Source organism: Thamnophis sirtalis, unplaced genomic scaffold (genome assembly GCF_051295495.1).
Source record: "Thamnophis sirtalis isolate CommonGarterSnake01/CBP01778 unplaced genomic scaffold, rThaSir2_p1.2 scaffold_6, whole genome shotgun sequence".
NCBI lineage: Eukaryota > Metazoa > Chordata > Lepidosauria > Squamata > Natricidae > Thamnophis > Thamnophis sirtalis.
The window spans coordinates 50459983-50481705 of NW_028261386.1; the positions used below are offsets into that span (position 1 = coordinate 50459983).

At 36.1% G+C, this 21723-nt stretch overlaps 1 protein-coding gene across 5 annotated transcripts in view; it reads right to left on the minus strand.

The window, feature by feature from the left end:
- Positions 1 to 20189, minus strand: part of WDR26 (WD repeat domain 26) — a 37520-nt gene extending 17331 nt beyond the window's left edge. The window contains exons 1-8 of one of the 5 annotated variants that reach the window (XM_087717848.1): positions 19496 to 20189; positions 19223 to 19264; positions 17987 to 18086; positions 17711 to 17767; positions 6340 to 6476; positions 4206 to 4303; positions 3278 to 3434; positions 828 to 966 (exon numbers count right to left, since the gene is read on the minus strand). In XM_087717848.1, coding sequence (XP_087573974.1) covers positions 828 to 966; positions 3278 to 3434; positions 4206 to 4303; positions 6340 to 6476; positions 17711 to 17767; positions 17987 to 18086; positions 19223 to 19264; positions 19496 to 19857 — 1092 coding nt within the window. In that variant the 5' untranslated portion in view covers positions 19858 to 20189. The remainder of the gene's footprint in view (positions 1 to 827; positions 967 to 3277; positions 3435 to 4205; positions 4304 to 6339; positions 6477 to 17710; positions 17768 to 17986; positions 18087 to 19222; positions 19265 to 19495) is intronic. The other 4 variants (XM_014071159.2, XM_014071161.2, XM_087717847.1 and 1 more) reach the window with 4 other exon arrangements.
- Positions 20190 to 21723: the final 1534 nt, after the last annotated feature.

Sequence of the window (21723 nt, forward strand, 5' to 3'; positions counted from 1 at the left end):
TTAAAAGCAGAAAATATAAAATTCCAGTAATTTGATTGATTGGCAAGCCATTTATATAGCTTAAGTAGCTAATCTAAAAGAGTAATTTATTCTCACAATCCTACAAACCATTTAGCAAAGCAACATATTAGGAACAAAAATTTGGTTTTTAATGTTCACTTATCTAAAAAAAAAGAGATGGCACACACTCATTTTCTATCTAGAAGAATAGATGTCTGGATTACACAAGGTAACCAGTAACTCTCTTAAAAATGTCAGTGGCCTTTCTTGACATGAACTCATGCAAAGCAAAATATTTTCAACAATATTAAAATAGTTCTATGATGGAAAAGAAACATTGAACAAAATAAACCAAACTCAAACAACCACTCTTTGGTGTTACAAAAAGGGGAAATTCTATTTGTCTAATCTGCATAATTACAATAGAAAAAGTAATAGTTTTAGAAACATTTTTGAATAAAATATACATGAGAAAATTTGTACATACACAAATATATAGCTTTGTATTATTTTCCTTAACAAATAAATAACAAGTATGTTGGACTCATTTGGTTAACTGGTTCTCTTTATCTAATTTCAGACTTGTGTGGAAAACAGTGAATATTGCAGTTATTCAAATTGTAGCTAGTTTGCATACCTTTTGTTGGATTATACTTTCCATAAATAAAGAATAAATAAATTAAACAAGAGATAAAAGTTTAAGCCAAAAATGCATGGAAACAGAACCATGCCAAGGTATTTAAAAATGACATAAGATATGGAAATCAAATGGAGGAAAAAAGCTTTTAATTTTATGCAAAGAGTTTGCCATATGGAATGATACTTACAGGGTCAACCTGCCATATAATAACAGTTGTATCCTTGGATCCTGTTGCTAGTTTAGTGCCATCATTGGAGAATTTACAGAACCATACTTCATTACAGTGCTCTGTAAGTATTTGCTGAGTATAACATGGAAAATGTTTCCTAAAAAACAAAGTTATGTAGAAAAAGTATCAGTTTTATGTGAACTAATATACAATGGAAACCAAGTTTGTGAACTTTTAGTACAATCCATCATCTTGCAGACTGTGACCTACAAACTGAACTGAGTTTCTTATTCATCAGTAGAGTGTGTCTAATTAAACAATGCATAAGAAAGCATAGGGTATCATGTCTCCACTAAACATACCGAACCAACTTCATCTTTGTTGAAAAAAGTATGCAATGCATCAGATTTAATAACTAGTGGCATTTCCTTTACCAATAATGACTTCAGCCAAATGTTTCTTGTACCAGTTAATCAATCTTGCATACATTTTAGGCTATCTTGCATAAACTGCCCATTAAGGTAAGGCCACAATAATTTCGTGTGTGTGTGTTGCATGTGTGATTGTGTGTGTGGCTGTGTGTGTGTGTTTAATGGGGAAACTGTTAAAAATCATATCTGATAATCTCACTGATTAGAGGTTTTGTTGTATGCTACCCAAAGTCACATTGTTCGAGTTGGATGGCCCTATAAATCTAATCAATCTGTTATTCTGACTCCATTGATCCATTTAAGAGAGCTGATTATATTAGTTTTACATGTTTTTCCCATAATAGTGAATACTAGTTTAATGTGTTCAATGAAGACATGGGACAGTACGGTATTTTATCTTATATTTGTTTAATTAACATCTCTCTATTAGACTTAGATGAAGCTTTGATTACACTCTAGGCCAAATACTTCAAGATTGCAGATAGTACTAAAGGTTCACAAATATTCTTTCATCACTATAAATATCCATACTAGCATCAGGCAAATGATTACTATTGCATGCACAAAAAAGGGAAAAAACACACATTACAAATGCTTATCAAATGTCCTGTTTTCCTATGTCCTATCTTATTTTTTTCCTACTTGATTTCTTTGTGCAGAGATGGGGACTGCCAAATATGACCAGGATCTAAAGGGCCATGAAACTATAGTTGTTTCAAAGACAGCTTCCCAGGATGCAAGATAAATTAGGTTTAAAATATAACCAACTTTCAAAATTGGTTGGTGAAAATGCATGAGTATGTTATTTATTATAAACCTTCCTACCCTCACCTCAAGTCATGACTCCTGACATGTGCTCTGAATCCACATCTTGAAACTATGAAGACAAGTATGGCCTCAGTTCTGATCAGTAGGGTGTCCAATGCATTTGAAAGAATACTTTGCAAACCATGTTGGCATGAGTTAAACACCCCTCTTTGAAGCACAGAGGCAGCTGCATGCTCCGGAAAGGCTAAAGCAACAACTTTGAGGTTTTTCTCAGATTGTCTGTGCATGTCTGTCAATGCAATTGCTGAGACTGCAAAACAAAGCAATTAGGCATGCAGATATGACCAGAGAACAATCTGATGTTTTGGTGTGTTGTCTACACTTTGCAGAGTGGTCTTCCACATGTTCTGCACTTCTCTATTGATCAGACTCAAGCCTCAATGCACAACTAGCCTCACAGATTTATTTTTATAATTTTTCAGATTTATAGAAAGAATTCTTAAATATATTTTGAAAATTAAGAATTGCTGAAATAAAGCCTTGACCTCCAAGCTTCATTTCTAACTTACCACTTTAAAGTCTGATAGAGGAATCTATTCTTGCAATCCTGCATACAGCAAGGCTGCCTGGATCTTCCTGAGTTTAATAGGATTTAACATAATGCATATTAAATGTGTGAAGAACTGCCATTCATGTTACCATTCTCCTTTTTAAAAAATTGAAATCTTTTTCTGGAGTTTTTGTCATATTGTTTGATGGAAGTAAGCTCCATTAACTGAAACTTGCTTTTAATTTGATATTATAGGAGACCACTATTAGTTCTAAGTGAAAATCACCACACTCTGCAAAAGGCAGAATTCAGACATTCTTAACTATTTCAGATAAATGTGATTAACAAATATCTGATGGTCAGTGAATCAAGATATAAAGCCTATATAATTCTTCATTTTTATTATTGTGTTTTCAAGCTGATCCTTAGTACATTTGTAAAAATGCAATATTCTTCAAGAAGTAAACTGGCTAGGTAAAATGTTTTTCCTCCACTTACTATATGCTCAAACAAAAATATACAATATTTAATTTTTAAATTGTTGAATATAAATTTAAACACTAAATTTTTATATGCTTGTTAGCCACCCTGAATACTTACTTGCATAAAACTGAAAATAAATCAACCGTCACAAGTTAATTACTTTTAACTGTTTAAAATTAAAAGTAATTTTGTTATATTAAAAGATTAATTGGCCTTAAAATTAAAAAAAAACTCACCTATTGCAAACATGGTCTATGAGTAGTGATACAGATTCTAGATTATTATCAAGTTTAGTATTGTGATAGAGGCATCGGTCCCGTTGTAGCTCTACAGCCTGACGAAGCAGATTCTGCAGACGCCTTGGGGGGAGCATCACTGATGGGGGTAGGTAAGCTTAAATAAATAAAAAGGCAATTTCAGTGCAATCAATTCATTTTTTTAAAAAACCAAATTTGTGAAGTAAACTTTCCACATACGTGTCTAACCTATTTAAGCCAAAGACACCTAGATAACAAATTAAATATTATCATTCTATAAGATTCTGTTCACATAATGGCATTTTCTTCTTCACTGCACCCTTTACTCTCTAACATGTCCTAATCTCCCAACTCTCCAAAACAGATTTAGGAATTGTAAAAGTGGGAATATTTCAGAGAAGGAAAATTATGCGTTTCTCCATTCTACTGGGAAAAATAACGCTTAATTTGATAGCATAACAAACACGTAGTTAGTTCTACTCTGTCTTTATGAGCACCGAAGTGAAAGCAGACTGACAATAATTAATTGTCAGGCCCAACCCAAGAATGATACAGAACAATCCATCCAAAGTTCAGTTCTTCATTTGCTCACATCAAGTCAGAATCTTGCTAAACTAAATCTATTCTACTCTCATCTAACATACATACTTTGGGAGATTTTAGGAAGTGGTTAACTCTCTTCCTATTTCTGATCCAGCTCTAGTATGCTTTGTCTCTTGTCTTGTCACTGCCCCCCTACCCTTTCCTGGGAAACTGCCACTTCGCTGTAGTCTATCACCTCCGACTTCACAGGTACAAATCATCTCATGAATTTATACTTTCAGATTAAGATTTTTCTGTTCAGAATGAAATATGCTGGAAATCTAGACAGGGATATACATGTCCCTTTGAAACTATTTTTTCTTACTTTGGAGCTTGTCTAAGAGTTTAGATCTTGATGTTGTTCCTTTTCCTTCCCATTCTGCTTTTGTGCGCAAATCTTCTGGATGACTACACATCAGATATCTGTATATTGAAAAGAAACACAAGGATTAAGCAATCTGGAACTATATACTAAATTGATATGAATCAATGCTCAGGGTACAGTTTCTATATAGTCAGAAACAAGAGACTGATTTAATGAAGGAGCTGTTCAACACAGGAGTCTGAATATTAAGTATGCTTTAATATATGCCGAAACAGATTAATCTGCAATGTTCAAATAAATTTATCATATAAGTAGTTTAAAGTACTATCTATATATATGAATACAAAAACACTCACGCAGGAATCATGAAATCTCCAGAATCATAAAGCCTACAAACTTGAAATTTGGCACGTATGTTCCTCTTGGCTTCTAGGTGCTCGGTAACAAAAGCTTTTTCGAAATGACCATCAGAGTATTAGTACTTCATATATTATTATTAACATGCTCTGATGCCAAGAAGTTAGGAGTTCTACTCCCCCTCCCAACCTGAAAACTTGGATGTTGGCGTGGCCAGCCGTGACTCATCCAGCATGCTGGCTGAGAGTTTGGAGAGGAGCCTGAGGGAGAGAAGGTGATAAGATAGAAGTTTCTGTGGGGCTAGGCTGAGGGAGAGAAGGGAATAGGATAGGGGAGGCTTCTGTGGGGAAAGCCTGACGGAGAGAAGGTGATTAGAAAGGAGAGGTTTCTGTGGGGCAAGGCTGAGGGAGAGAAGGGGATAGGATAGGGGAGGTTTCTGTGGGGCAAGCCTGAGGGAGAGAGGGGGAGAGGCCGATGGTAACTACTCATTAATTTTCAAGTGTCAATTTATTAAGCCTGATCACATAATTTCGTAGTGGAGCATGAGTATTCAGCTAGTAAAAAGATAAAACTCAAAGGGAATTCAAGTATGTAATCAATGTGAGCGATCGAAATAAGTGCCTCCTGGTCCAGGAAGGGGCATAACTGCGGCACAACATGAAGCTGAGCAAAATCCACCCACACCCCAGCCACAACTGCCACCTGCACCTGAAGCAGGAATCATGAATCCAGAAGGACCACCAAACTGCTTACTGGTTAATGCAGTGCAACCTCATCTGAAACCAAACTAATAAACCCCTGAATATTGAGGAGCCCCCTACCCATAGCCATTCTGTCTTTCCAAAGTTCAGCAAAAGCCTGATCTTCCCCATCCAGGCCTTGCTGTCTTTGAGCACCGAAAAAGAACATCCACAGTATTACTTAATTCCCTCCTGGGATGAAGATGTATAAGTGAGTACTGATACCTCATCCTGTCATGATGATTGATCTCATCAGTGGTTTGATGGACATGGAAATGGAGAGAGCATCGAGTCCTGCAGAATCCCACCAAAAAACAGCTGTGGGCTGGACTTCTCACTCCCTGTGTTACACCTGGGACCGGCCTCAGAGGAAGGAGGTGAACCAGCATAAAATTGTGCCCCCCATTTCCAACTCCCTAAATTGAGCCAAGGATATCATGGTTTATGGTATCAAAAGCTGTCAAGAATAGCAAGGCTGGATGTACAAGGTTGCACAATCCCCATTAAGCTCCTGGCAGAAATCATCCAAAACTATGACCAATGCCATTTCTGTCCCATATCCCGGCCTGAAATTCGACTGAGAGAGGTCCAAGTAATCGGTTTCACCTAGGATTCTCTGGATTTGCAAGGCTGCTACCTTTTCAACCACCTTCCCTAAAAAGAGAAAATGGGAGTCTGGACAAAAATTGTCCAGAATGGTAGAGTCCATTGATGGCTTTTTGCGATGAGGGCACATCAGTGCCTCTTTAAAAGAAGTTGGAAACCACCTCAATCAAGGATGAATTCCCCATCACTTGGAAATTATGACCTCTCCCTAAGCGGTCTCGGCCAGCCAAGAAGAACATGGATCTAATTCACCAGAGGCACAACAGTCCAAAAGACCTTGCCCATCTACTTGGATCCAACAGGATCAAATTGTTTCCAGATAACAGGATAAGTTCACTTCCTAGACATCTCCACAGACTTGCCCTATGCTTGGCATCCAACTATGCAGGTATAATTTCAAGTATGTATAAATTTCAGTCTAAAACACTTACCCACTAAGGATGTGAATGCGCTCAGTGTTGTACTTCAGCGGTGTCAATTCACCACGCAGAACTTGAAGTGCCTCCAAAACTTTACCATCCTCCAGATATTCTAGATATTTTTGTTGCAGCAGCAAAAACTTCATCTTCTGACATGACAGAAAGCAGCAGATCAGGTGGGGAGAAAAGGCTGACTGAAGTTTCAGAAAACATTTGAATCTAAACAAGATATATACACCTTTTTACTTATCCTTTAAAAATAGAAATAGGTACACTTTCATGATAAGTGGGTGGTTTGAAAAGCCTCAATACTGAAAAGATGCACTGATTTATATTGTTAGAGGTCATTCAACATTCAAATTAAATTATCTTTGTCCAATTTCTAACTATCCATGACCAATAATATTTAAATGCTCATACTACATGCTCCTCTGCAAACTATCTTAATATAAGCTCATTTTATATTATCACCAGTAAGCATAAAATCAGACTTCAGGGAAGGGATATGGTACACTGAAGCTTTCACAGAGAAGGTGGATCAATCCCACTGCAACTCAGATAGTGCAAGGACCAAGTTGTTGAATAAACAATACAACTGATGTCAACAAACTATTCCTGATAAACCTCTACCTGTTAGACCTATTCTCCATGTCCATTCTCATCCCATCCCTACTAGTATACAAAGAGAAGTTAGAAATGTATACATAATCTCACCTAGACTGGGTTAAAGACTAAATGTCCAGAACTTACTGCTTGCGGCAGTTCTAAAACTTCCTCTCTACTACACTTACTCAAAAAGGGTATCAACCATTGCTGAAATAGTTGCTTGAGGGAATCTGATAATCACAGTAAAATAGATGGAATTGGTTCTGGAATCTAGCATCCTCCACCATGTTGAACAGCCGGTCACACAAAGCCATTACCTGTGCAGTAGCACTTACTATATAGGATGCCTTCAGACCAGCTTCAAGTTGGCTACTTGTCACTAGTTGGACACATGAGTTGTTTGATGCTTCAGAAGAGTAAAAGACAAATGGATTATATCTAAAGAGATGCTTAATATTTTCAGCATCAATCCAATGTCTTTTCCCCTGAAGATCCAGGTCTCAAAATAGTCCTAGATAACACAGCATAGATCTTCAAGTACATTATGCTATCCTTTGGCCCATAGTTTGCTGCTGTCATACACTATGCTATCTTTTGGCCCATAGTATGATGCTGGCTTTGGCGATAGCAGATAATTTGCTGCAACATTGGTTCCATATTAACACCATGTGTCACTGACTCAGATTCAGATGGGGCAGCTTCTCTTCCTCCGCATCTTGACCTCCAGACCCCAACACAGAAGAATTGATTGGCAGAAATGTTACTGCCATTTCCTTTCTGAACTTTTAGGTTAATCACCGCCTCTGCTTATGTAGAGGGAAGAGATCTTCCCACAGCACTAGTTACTTTTTCAGCATTATCCACCACAATGCCACTGGTGGTACCATATTTGCCTGAAGACCAGGCATGATGCTAAACTCAAGCCTTTTTAGAGCAGTCACCCTTCCTTTAAAAGTAAAATAAAATGGGACTTGGGCTGTGAAGATTACTTCAAATACTTGTAACCAGTCACTGTCAGACTTCATAGTTGTAACTATTCCTGAAACTCAATCCCACATTCAGCTAACAGCAGCAGTATCATAGGCTTAATTTTTAAATACAAAAGAAATGAGAACAGCTTCAAGTGTCTATATTTATTAGCAATCATAACCTTACTACTGCTTGGTAATGTTCAGGGAAACATACAGCATAAACTGAAGTCTTGGGACTCGGGCAATGATTACTTTGACTTTTGATAAAGTTACTAAATCAGTAAAACAAAACAAGTCTCCAGATCCTGCCTCACTGTGGCATTGTTCAAGAGGATCCATTTAGCTATTGGGAAGCCCAGAAAGACAACAGCAACAGCAACACATCACTTCAGCATAACTTTCTCCTGTTTCATGATGCAATTGTTTTATGAATGAAATAAGGTTCACAGATATCTGCATCCATTTTGTTACAAAAACCATAACTGATGGGGTAAAACTTTTAAACACCCACCTTTCAAGACCTTAATATTGATAAAGAACCTATGCTTTTAAATGTGCATAAGACATATTTTTCCTTCTCCAAACACAAATACATGTACAAAAGAAAGTTTCTATATAATGAGAAACAGTACGCCTTCCAAAGTTAAGATTCTCTTATTTCAGTCACATTACATTGCATTTTTTAAAATGGAAACATGCATGACTTTTGCCCAAACCTATTCCCATTTGTATGAAAGGCCTATACAGTGCTTTGAATTCCAAATGAAACTTATAAAAAAACAGGGGGAAAAACAGTTGTTTTAATAAGTTGCAGACAAGTGCTATATTCATATTTCCACATGTTCCAAAGCAGTCATTTGGAATTAAATACAAAGTGCTACGTAACCCTAATACCCTGTTCCCTGAAAATAAGACCTCCCCAGATAATAAGCCCAATTGGGCTTTTGAGCGCATGCACTAAAATAAGCCCTTCCCCGAAAATAAGCCCTCCATGAAAATATTGTAACACAGCAACAGCCATGAGGTGACCATGCTTGTTGCCTTCTGCACCTCAAAAATAATAAGACCTCCCCAAAAATAATCCCAAGTGCTTATTTCGGAGGTCAAAAGAAAATAAGACCCTGTCTTATTTTGGGGGGAAACACAGTAATAATCATATTTGCTTCTAAATACATAGAGTTGAAAACACCAAAATCTTGCAGCTCCTCAACCATCAAGTATATATCGCTTTATTAAATGAAAAGGAATTAATTATGATACACAAATAAGTTTTATTCTGAAAAAGAGTCCAAATCAGTCCAAATATTAGATCCTGTATCAAAATCTTGGAAATATAAATGATCTCTGAACCCAAATATTAGTCACTGCTGAGTAATCATAAGAAGACTCTATTTCAAAGTAATTGTGTGCTAAGTTCGGAAAAGGCATGTTATTCTAACATTCAGAAACTCATAAGATCAGGAACTTTTCTTTTTCTGAATGTCTGTTAATAAACACTACTTGATTATTACTCAAAAGAAAATTAGCACTTTTATATTCCATACCTGAGAAACTATAATCATTATAGCTCATGTATAATTTTGATACAATATGAAATAGTATTAACACCTACACTTCATCCCCCATATTTCATCCAATTTCTACTAAGTACAGCTATACAACCCATGGGTCACAATTACAGAATTTTCCCCCATTTTTACTGCACTCCCTATCTCAATTTTTGCTTTGTTCACCATCTTTCCATGTAACCACTTTACATGTCCAATAAATAATTCTGCTTAGCCTGCTTGCGTACTTTTATAGCTATACAAAGAAGTTTATATTTTACAAATGCTATGTCTTCAAGTGGGTATCACATTAACTGTGATACCAAATGGGACCAGAAGTTTACAATATACCCCTAGGCAGTATTAAAGCTTTTAATTATTTCTAAGTAAAATTTTAATTGTTAACTCAATCACATTGTACATTTGTTTAGGAAGAACACAAATTATAAACAGGAAACAATATCATGACCTGAAATACACTAATTGGATTTCTATATGAAGTTATATAGGAGAAACCTGTATAACAACATTCCAAGGAGATTTAGCAGCAGCAGTAGTAGTAAATAAATGTCTTCATGCGACTCATACTCTTTTCTTTCACATGATTTAAGTTTAAATGAGTTTTAAAAATTAAATAAATTATGCAAATGAGTTTAATTACGTCATTTATTGTATCACAATACCTCGTTACTCGTAATTCTTTCTGGAAGACGTGATGAATACTAAAAATAACGGGTACCAAGAAAATCACGACTTACCATGTGACCCGCTATTTCGGCCAGAAGAAATAACGAGTCATGAGGCAGCTGATGTCAGCAAGTTCTTCTCTAAACATCAAATACCAGGAGAAAGATGAGTGCTGGGACAAGATTTCTGCTTCAAAATGGGTTGAATACCAAATTTGAAGAGTTTTGAAGTAGTTGAGTGCAAAGGTATGACTGTATAATAATGGCTGGGAGGTGCTATTCTAAAGTAATAATGTGCCTCAATATTAGGAAGGGGATAAAACTGCTTGTGCAAGACAATGATTTGTGTGCTTTCCACAAGGAATGAGGACTATACAATACTTTCATACAAATATTTGCCTGATGCTACACGTGAGTTCTCATTTAACAATCATTTATTTTGCAATTATTCAAAATTATGAGAGTGCTGAATAAGTCATAGTTACAAGTGGCCATCATACTTATGTAAGTTGCAGCAGCCCCAGTTACATGATCACAACTACAATGCTGTAATATCCTTGCTGTCATGTGATCACCATTAGTGACCTTCTTTGCTGGTTTCCTACCAGCAAAGTTAATTGGGAAGCCAGCAGGTTGCACACAACAACCACATTATGTTCTCACTTAATGACTGCAGTAATCACTTAACGTCAGCAACTGGAAGTGTCAGTATTTCTGTTGTTAAGCCATGCCATCATGTCACATCATGTTTCACAACCATATAGCTTGGTGACAGAAATTTCATGGTTCCAATTTACCATTGTTAAGTGAGGATTATCTGTATATAGTACATGGTTTATATTTTAATGGAATTACTGCTCTACAATTTGTATAGAAATCTATACTAAGAATTTTCACAGTTTCTATAAAAAGCATGGTTTCTTGAAACTTTTGGCTCTACTGTATTTGCCACCTAGCTTTTCTACTTTGGAGAATTATTTACACCTTTTTAATGAAAGACAAATGAATAAAAATACATGTTTGATTGTAAGTTTTGTATTTTATGATAAATTCAGTATCATTAGAAACCATGTTTGATTTTTATAGTCCTAACATAAGAGTATCATATTTGATCTAATATGAATATAATTTAAAAATAATCTATTGTTATAACGTACCTTTACAATTAATAGCGATACAAAAACATGACCTCCACCAGAGCAAATAGTTAGAAAAGCAGTGCAAAAACCTGTCAGGCTGGACAAATTTCATTCTAAAAAGTGGTTAAGGTAAGCAGGCTAGAAACTGGGAAACCTGATTTCTAGTATTGTACTGTCTTTGCCATAGAGCCAGCTAGGAGCTCTTGAACCAGTCACTTTCTCACAGGGAAGGAAGGAAATGGCCAAACACTCCTGAAAAATGTTGCCAAGAAAACTGCAATGTCTTGTCCAGGCAGTCTCTGAGACAACATGATTAAATGTAAATAATTCACACAGCAACCAGAAAAGACTTGAATCATAACAACTTGTCCCAAATCTTTTATAAAGCTTTCTTCTATTTAGGGAAACAAGGTAAAATAGCAATCTACAGCTAAGTCACAAGATGAAAAAACCCCAAAATGGATTGGTTCACATACTGTATCAGCTGACAATACAAGATGTAGAAGCTAACAGATTGCATTGTTATTGCCCATGTTAAAAAAAACATTTGAAAGATTCTTTGTAGTACAAACCACAAGGATAAGAGATTAAAAAGTAATAAAATCACAATAACCCAAATTAAAGCAGAAATGAAAAATCTATTTCATACAATATTTTCTCCTGGGTTTTGAGTACAACTTTCAATTACAAATCGATGACTAATTTTGGGAGGATTCTGAGAATCACAACTAGGATTTTTGGAAAGTTCAGATTCTGAATTAAGAAAAATGACATATTTACTGTAAAACTGCAAAAATTACGTACCTGTAGAGGCAAGGTAAAATAAAATAATTTACCTGAAAGATCAATAAATCTCAACCTTGAAAATTCTACATTGTTTATGTGGAATCAATAAAATCTGGAAACATTTCTTGAGGCTCTATTTACTCTGAAACTTTTAAAATTTACTTTTCATTTAATCTGTATAGTATGTGGAAATTTTTCTATTGATGTTAGTGTTTCCATGTTGTCTACTGGCATCATGATGTGCCAAAGAAAATTTTATTATATTGTCTGGGAAAGTATTCCAAAACTAATTAAGACTTATTTAATGAGATTCCTAAAATGGTACTCAGATGTGCCAATGTAAATACAGACAACTTGTTTTTAAAGAGAAAGTGTTTAAGGGCCAAATGAGATCCATTTGCTTTTTTAGAAAATAAAATAATGATGGCTATGTATCTCTTTGCTTGGAAATGTCCTCATCAGCCTAGAGCAAGGACAAAAATAAGAAAATATATTAAAAAATATCAAGAGGGAGTCCTAATGAGAAATTGGGACCTAAGAGGAAAAAGATATCATTATAGAAGTGCTTTTGTAACTGGCTGTATCTTCCACAACAGCCTTTTCTGATAGTACTCACACCATTATAGCAAATTTCCAAACAAAATACTGAAGAACCTTGAAGTAAGAAATATGGTAGTATTGTGTGCTTGCCATTTTTTCATTCTTTAGCCTCCCTACAGACATCTATTTTTAAACTTAAACTTCAGGAAAGATTACACCATTCACTTAAATTTGCATTCATGTAAATTATAGCTTTTTTCAACTTTATAAATTTTTCAAATTTATATGATCAAGCTATTAAACTAAGCCTAAAGTAAATGATTTTTTTTAAAGGTTCCTTTTTTTGATACTACTAACCCAGAATTTGTTAGCTATGGTTTGTTGAAAAAATTATGGTAAACTGATTTGTACATCATGCCAAACAATAGTAAGTTAGTTCACATGTTATTCAAGCCAAAAGCAAACAAAAACATCATGCTGTTATGCAAGAACTAGGCCAACATGTTTGTTTATTTAAAATGTGAACACCACCCTTCATAACAAAGCCTTTCCAGGGCAGCTTATAAGACATTTTAAAATCACAATTAAATATATTACTCATAGTTCCACAAACATTTACATAATGAAACATCTACACTGATATTCCCTGTCTCGTAAATAATGGAAAAGATATTAATTGTTCCATTTCAGAATCTGCAAATTATTTGAGATTGTAGACCTCACTAATATATCTTAAATAATGGGAGAAATGGTATTAATTGTTCCACTTCAGAATCTGCATACCTCACTAATACTTCTTACAACCATATATAAAGAGAAGGAAAATAAATTTTCACTTACAAATCTTTTCACAATGTGAAACCCTTTCATCTATCTATTTAAAATTGATGAAGTATCTGGAAGAATTGTGCTCTTTCCAACAATCTCTCCAGTGTTTACTAAGGAGGCATACTCCACAAGTAAAAATGCTATTATGGAAAGCAATTGCTATGATGCACATGTGAATGAACAACTAGAACAAATTATATTTGACAAGGGACTTCTGTCCTGCTTCTCACAATTATATCAGACCATGAACATATTTGCACCATGTTTATTTATAAGTAATTTCCCTCCCTACTACATTTTATAGAATAGTGTCCTAAAACATAAATGCATTTTAAAATTATTTCAATTACCCAAATTTGTACATCTGAAAGATTAATAGTGGGTTTAAAATAATTTATGGAATTATAAAGATATTTCTTATCTACAAGATAGTAAAAAAAATTTAATTTTTTTCTTTGGTTTTTAAAAAACTGACATAGTTTTAAGATATAATCATAAATATAACTGATTATATGTTCTGCTTGCTAGTAGAAATAAAAGTTAACAGATCTGGTAACTTATCATACTTTAAAAGTATAAAAATCAATGAATAATTACAGAATGAAGTGACAAAGGAGATTTGTGCAAGATACGATATTTAAGCAAGGTTCCATATAAACAAGATGTGAGTAGAACACTGACTCACAATTCTGATAATTTGAGGAATATGTTTCGAGTCCTGAGAGTACTTTTTATTTGGCTAAAATATAATCATGAAAGTAAGCATTAAAGGACCTCAGTGTTAATATTTTTATTTTATCATTTATAAAATTATAATTTTGTAAGTATAAAGTTCCTATGATTGACATTAGGTTTGTATTTTGTGTGCTTGCCTTGCTTGCAAAGTTTATATATTGAACTGAAGCTTTATTATTAGAACTGTTCCTGCTTTGAAGATGCTGAAGGTAATATGTATATATTTTAGATTAGCATGTATGTCATCATGTGTTTTTTTTTTCCTGTCACTGGGTAGACATGTGACTTTGGAATTTGCATAGCTGAACAAAAATATTTTGGTAGTTTAACACATATTCTTACTGTTCTATTTTTATAAGTGCACATATTCAGTACTGCTAAAGAAACAGTTGGCAAATTAACTTGCCTGATCAGTTAGATCCATCCTCAAAATACAGTATTCTGACAGAGGTCCATCTGCACCATTTTTAATATTATGATCACTGTCTATTTCAGACCTTTTCAATAGTATTGTTTCAACATCACCTATACTACAAGATCTAGCATATCACATACAGCCACAAAAATAAATTCCCATCACACAGAAAGGCATAAATAATTTTGTAATAAAAACAGCAATAAACTACTAATACAAAACATACCGAACCCTTTCCATATAACTGATGTTTCATTAATATGGTTCAATCACTTCAACCAGGGGACACTCAACCCATTACAGCGTTTACAGGAAATAAATTGATGAATATGTGAGGCAATACTCACAATAATTCTTTAATATGGGACGTGTACTCATGGAGCAAGCACTGCTATATATTTACAAATATCAGCACAACTAATTTCAAATGCTTACCAGCCTTACTATTATTCATATTACAAATGCATCCAAGATGAACAACTTAAAAGGATCTCAACGTACAAGAACTGATTTTACATATTTCTTGGCAAAAGACTTAAATACACCAAAAACAAAGACAAATGAATTGGCAAAACAATACTTTTGAAGCAGTTGCTCTAAATAATGCAGGGGAACCAAATCAACTGTCCCACAAGAAGTCCAATAGCAGATATTAAAGAATTGTTTGGGGTGCTATATTAAGCAATAGCTTATGTAGATGTCAATTTGTGAATAAAATTGCGAAGAACTGCCAGCTGGATATATTTACAAAATTCACCTAACCACTAAAGGCAGGGATGTGTGGAAGCTCTCATTTTCTCTCGAAGAATACATATTTTATGTATGACTTCCAAACTAGTTGTGGCCCTTACTGATGAGCTGTGTTTAAAAATTGTTACGGGAAACCAAATCTTATTGATCTTGTTAGACATTTATGTGGCATGGCAATGCTAAGTGTGCTGTGCCCCCTCTTCAATGTTGCTTGCTTTGTCTTAAAATAAAATAATATAAAATATGGTAACAATGCTACAAGTGGACTCCTTAAGAAACTGCCCTGCCAAGCTTCTACAGGTCTCATCAAAGCAGATGGATAGAAGAATAGAGAAATGTCACTGAAGTTCATCATTGTTTTCTACTTCATTCATCCAAATGTAAGTTCTGCAGTCCTAAAAGTGCTCTTGTTGTTAGATCAGGATTAAAAATACTGATCTGGCAATAAACTAAATAATAGATATAAAAAATAGATACCAAACAATGCCAGAGTATTAGTGATGATTGCATGCTTTACTTGTGGAATTCCTTGAAGAACCTGGTTGTCAATGTTATTAGCATGATGTGGTTTTATCTAGCTGTTTCTTAAAAATATGTAATAGATTTCAACTTGAATTATTTCAAACTCAAAGCACCATTTTGGTTGGCAAATCGGGGTGTTTAACTGCTTAAGAAATATCCTATGTCCATAACAGTGGTTTAAACTCAGAACATTTCTTTAATATTCACAATAGCCATTTCACACTTGAAATGGGACTTTGTGAATTCAAAATGATTCGACTTTGAAGCATTTTGCACATTCCTAATTCTTCAATGCTGTTATGAAACAAGATGCTAGGAAATCACACAAAAATGAATTCATGTAAGATTATAATTGATACATACCCTTTACTAAATGCATTCAAAAACTGGACAACTAACAATATGGGATACTTTAACTTAGACTTTCTTTAATGAGCATTGGTTGTCTTGACATTTAAATGTCCACTTTCATTTCTATAACCATTGTTTGAAATGAGAAGAAAAAAAGGAGAGCCTAGATAAATTGATAAAATTCAGAATTCATTATAAACCTTTAATTTCGTATTTAGTAATAAGCCTCCCAAGAACAGCAAGTCTTGCTTCTAAACATTTAGAAAATTAGAATATGCAACATCAAATAATTTGAGTTCAAATAGTTTTATCTGGAAACTCTTATAAAAATCCAAAATATCTACAGCTATTACAACTTTTATAGGTAGTCCTCAACTTAGAACCATTTGATTAGTGACCATTTGAAATTACAACAGCATTGAAAAAAGGGACTTATGACCGGTTTTCACACTAATGACCAGTGCCACATTCCTTTGGTATGTGATCAGAATTCGGATGCTTGGAAACTGGCATGTGAGCTTGCTTAAACAAGATGATGTTCAAAATAGTGAAAGGATAGCAATCCATAAAGAACTATTTTAACTTTTACAAAAAACCGCGTTTTACAAAAGGTGTATTTTGCAATTTTTTTATTAGACCTTAGATGACCTCTTCACTTTTTAGTACAGTATGTATGCTTTTTTGTATACTACATTTACATTATCATCTACCTATAGGAAAGCATATACGAAAGTATTTGCTTGCAAGAAAAGATTTAACTTGATTAGGCTTCAGACTGAGTAAAACAATATATACTTTTACAGTGAAGAAAAATTTAACAAAACATCTGTTTTGCACACCACTTCCTTCGTGAAGTGGGAGGGTGCAAAGAACAGAAAAAGTATCCTTTTGATAACAGAGAAACCTCAAGAAAGCTAAGCAGACATCAGTAAATTCCTGTTTTTAGAAACAGGGCTATTTTCCACTTGAATCAGAGGAAAATATGCTGCACTTTTATCAAATGTAAGCCCAAAACAAAAAAACATACCAAGAAATGAGTAGCAGAAATAGTTTTAGTGTCTCTTTAATATGCTGTTAATTACATAATTGATACATAATTCTATACGTTACAGCCCTTAGTTACCACTAAAATGATCATTTTTTTGTGTGTTTTATTAAGTGAAAAGCAAAATGACATTTTAGGTAACTGCAAATATGCAAACCCTGTACAATAACCATGCTTCTAAACTTCACAAGCCAAACCAATGATTTCATTAGAAAGTAAAATGTAAAAACTGTATTACTTAGCTGTTAGTTTAGCAAATCTCAATGATACATGTTTTTAGCTACATTGTTACATCAGAATGTTCAAAGTTTGCATAAGAAGCATAAGCTTTTTCATTTTTTAATTGAAAATTGAAAAATATGTTACTCTTTACATACATATATCAACTAAGCATGCACATCTTAACTTAAACTATTAAAATATATTCTTTATATATAGAGTTTACTGAAGAGCCTCTCTTACCACAATTGCATTAGAAGAGTGCACCAATGGCTTTAGTTCATTCAGGTCGTTCTCAGCCTAGAAAATGCAATGTTAAAAACAATTAAGAGAAATAAGAAAAGGAAAACCAAAGGTGGTGAAATATACTATATTATCTATACATTAATAACCTAATTTATTTTTGTTTACTGAGAATTAAGCCTCATTGTAATGAACAGATTGGGTTTACCTTTAAGATACTATGCATAAGGTTGCAATCACTGTTACAATTAGGCAACCTTATGACTCTTTTATTACCTTATCCCATTCTCCTTCCATGACATGATTGCGGAATTTGGTGGCAGAAGGGTGTTCTAAACGACATCCTGACTCTTGCATGAGAAGATCAACAGTCTGGCTGTGAGAGAGAGGCATAGTGTTCTTAAAAAGTTGACCAGTCTTTATTCTTATCCTTATAGATAAGCCATCCAGTGTAGCCTTAGTACAACATGTTTAAAATATATAACAAAAAATACCTGGGCTTTCTCAATAAATTCTAGCAAATATGACATATTTTTGTACTATTTTCATGATAAAGAAATACTGTCAGGAAATTCTTTACTTAATAATCCATAAACCTATATTCTTACTTTCCCAATTATTTAAAATGAACAATACTGTTTTCCTAAAATGCTAACAAAGGTTTGCCTCTTGCTATAAACTTGACTTCTGTCAATCCCATTTTTATTCTGTGTTCTAAATTAATATCAACCTATTCCTGCAGTGATTCAAATGAAGACCTTAGTTTTCCAAGGATACACTATGTAAATATATATTCTCAAAATTAAACTAGCTGCTATTATGATACACAATTCTCAGGTTTGTTTTAGTAATCCAAATTACTGATGTACCATGTTTATTTGCTTTTCACCCTCCCCCATTCCAGTGCATGCCTATTACTCAGCTCAAAGTACTGCAGTGCTGCAAGCTACATAAGAGTCAACATATTAGACATTAATTTTAAGTACATTCCAAGGGGTTAGACACAGGTATATTCAAGTTCAATTTTAATACTACCAATCTAGAGTTTAAAATTTTAGTTTAAAATGATAGAACATCTATCTAGATTTGTAGGGATGTTTTGCTGTAATCTAAAATGCTTCTGTATTAGACCTATCTGAAAATTTTTCATACACTATTATATTCAAAATGCTATTTTACCAATGTAACCTCTGTAATTTATTTGCCTTTAAATAATGTGCTGTTGGGCCTCATAGAAAATCTATGTGTTCTCTTAAAACGAAGTTCACACTGGACTAGGCCTGAAAAATAGGCCCTGTCGTCTCACTGCCTCACTCATTCACTGTTTTTATTTATCCCTCACATTTCTGTCTTTGTTATTAAACCGTAAAACATCAATGTGAACAAAAAAATCTTCCCATTGGAGAAGAATAGATCAACATACATAATGTTGGCCTTTTTCCCCCCTTAGGCATATAATTGATCTTTAAAATAAACAAATCTGTCAGAGTTATTGTTCTCATCAACACAAACCTAGATCCATATTCTCGCCAAACAATCATCCGATGTTGCTTCCTACGAAAACAGATATAAGCAAGAGGAATACCATCCATCTACTCTCGAAATCTCCCTCTCCCCCCCCCACCCCACCCCAAAAAAGGGCCAGCCGAGGAAGGGGGCTGGAAGTATAACATGGTGGGCAAAGTCATCCTCCGGACGATCCCACCCACCACACATTCCTCAGGTTTAAGCCTACGCATTATTTGGGAGGCAGGAGGAATCGCAACACCTACTCGCCCCACTTACTTGAGGCCCAAGCCGTGGAGGTGCTGCCCGATGAGCCGGATCACGTCCTCATCGGATTGCGAAAGCCGCTTCTTCTTCTTCAGGGCACTGTTGCCGACGCCGACACCGCTGCCTCCCCCCATCTCAAGCGCGGAGCCACCGGGGGCCGAGACCCCATTATTGACACTCGAGCCGCCACCGCCGTCGCCGTTGTTGGCCGACGGCAGCAACCCATTGGCGTGAGCTAACTGCTCTCCAGTGGTCAATCCCGACGAGGCCTCGCCGTTTTGGGCGTTGAGGCAGCCCAGATCCGGACCCTGTGACGACGGCGGCGGCGGCGGCGGCTGTTGCTGCTGACCCCCTCCTGCTCCGTTGGCCTGCATGGCGCTGCCGCTGGCTCTGAGGGGGGTGGCAGCCGCGGGGGCAAGCCCGCAGGAGAGCGAGGGGGATGAAGACGAGGTGAGGCCTGCTCTGCCCGCGGAAGCCCCGGGCTCTCCTGCTCCCTCCGCCGCCGCCGCCGGGGAAGCCCGCGCTTTCTTCCGCGGTGGCGGGGAGGCTCCGCCGGTGTCCGAGTCGGAGGAGGAGGAAGCGGAGGCCAGAGTTTCCTCGCCGAGAGCGGCCGTGGTGGGAAGCCGGGGGGGGGGGAGTGAGGAAGGGGAGGAGGGGGTAGGGTGGGATGGGGGAGGTGGCGGGGTAAGGAACGGGGAGCTGTTCCTCTCCCCGCGGCTCTTAGACAGCAGCAGCTGCTGCTACCCTTTCTACGGTCCCGCCAGAGAACGCGGCCCGAAACAGCCCCCGCCTGGCAGCCCCAGGCACACAACCCGCTCCTCTCCCCTAGCTGGTCGGTTTGAGGCTCTTCTGCCTAGCTGCAGCCTAATGGAGTCTGGGCCGGGACGTCACAGGAAATTCCTATACTGCCCCTTCACTCACTTCCGCCGCCGCCGCCTGGGGTAGGCTTCGGGCTATGGCTGCGGAGGAGCTCGGGACGGTCTCGACAGCACCACCCCTTGGGCGGGCGCAGACCCCCCGACTCAGGGGGCCTTTGTCATAACACCTGCCCGTGGGGGGAGGGTGACTTCCTGATGATGATTCGCTTCAGATGTCCATATAGGGAGTAGGGAAAGTCTGCAGGTGGAAATACCAATAAACGGTACGCTGACTTGGACCTCTTTCTAAAACAAAAATAATATTTCTTTTTCTGTGGCTCTGCGGTTTCAAATTTTGAACGTCCTCCTATAGTATTCAGGTCCGATTTAATATCTCCTTCCTGAATAATAAAAAAAAAGTCTTGTGGCTTCGTAGCCTTAAGTATATTCCCTTTTAAGATACCAACTCCTTTGTTTTTAACTACCGCAGACTGACATGGCTCCTTCTCTTAAAATGGCATCAGTGGCTTCTTTTTGTACTTTTGTAAATAAATACCGAGATGTTATGCGGTGATATTTGTAAAAGGGTATGGGTTATATAGTTTTTTCCGAAGTAGCCGGAGAAAAACTTTCCCCTTTTATTACCACCTGTAGTTGAAAACAGACCTACTCATTTGATAGGTTAGATATGACAAGGTCTATCAAACCTGGCATAGCTGTAGAAAACTTTTTCCATTTATTTTCAAAAGTGAAAGAAATCAGGGTGTGGTATTCGGGGAAAATTATAATATTCAGATAAGAAAATACAATATTAAAAAAAATATTTGTAAAAGCTTAATATGGACCTTTCTATAGGGTAGTTAAGTAGCCTCAGTCAGCTATGTTTACTTTCTCTTTAAAAATTAAATAGTTCTATAACAGGACAGTTTACATGACATATTAAAGTAAGGGTGTCAAACTCACATCATCATGGCGGCATCATGTGACATATCAGGACTTTTTTCACTAAAACAGGTGTGAGTTTGACAGCCTTGCACTAAAGTGTAATATGGTACCATATCCTCCTCACCCTGTAACGACCATATTTTGTACTACTGTCAACCCCCCCCCCCCCATCACCTTACTTTGTTCATTAAATGGGGTAAAAAGCTTACCTAACACTGCGTTGTATTCAAAAGTTGCCAGTTGTGGAACATTTGGCCTTGAGTTCCTAGAGGAAAGACAGGATATAAATTCAATAAATTCAATAAATATAAATGAAACCCATTCTAGATTTACTTAATACAATTAGCCTAAGGTGTACTTTTTAACTACAGTGGGGAATAAGAAACTGCATGTATGTTTTTATTCATCAGATTGACTTGCTCAGTTTGTCCTGCCAAT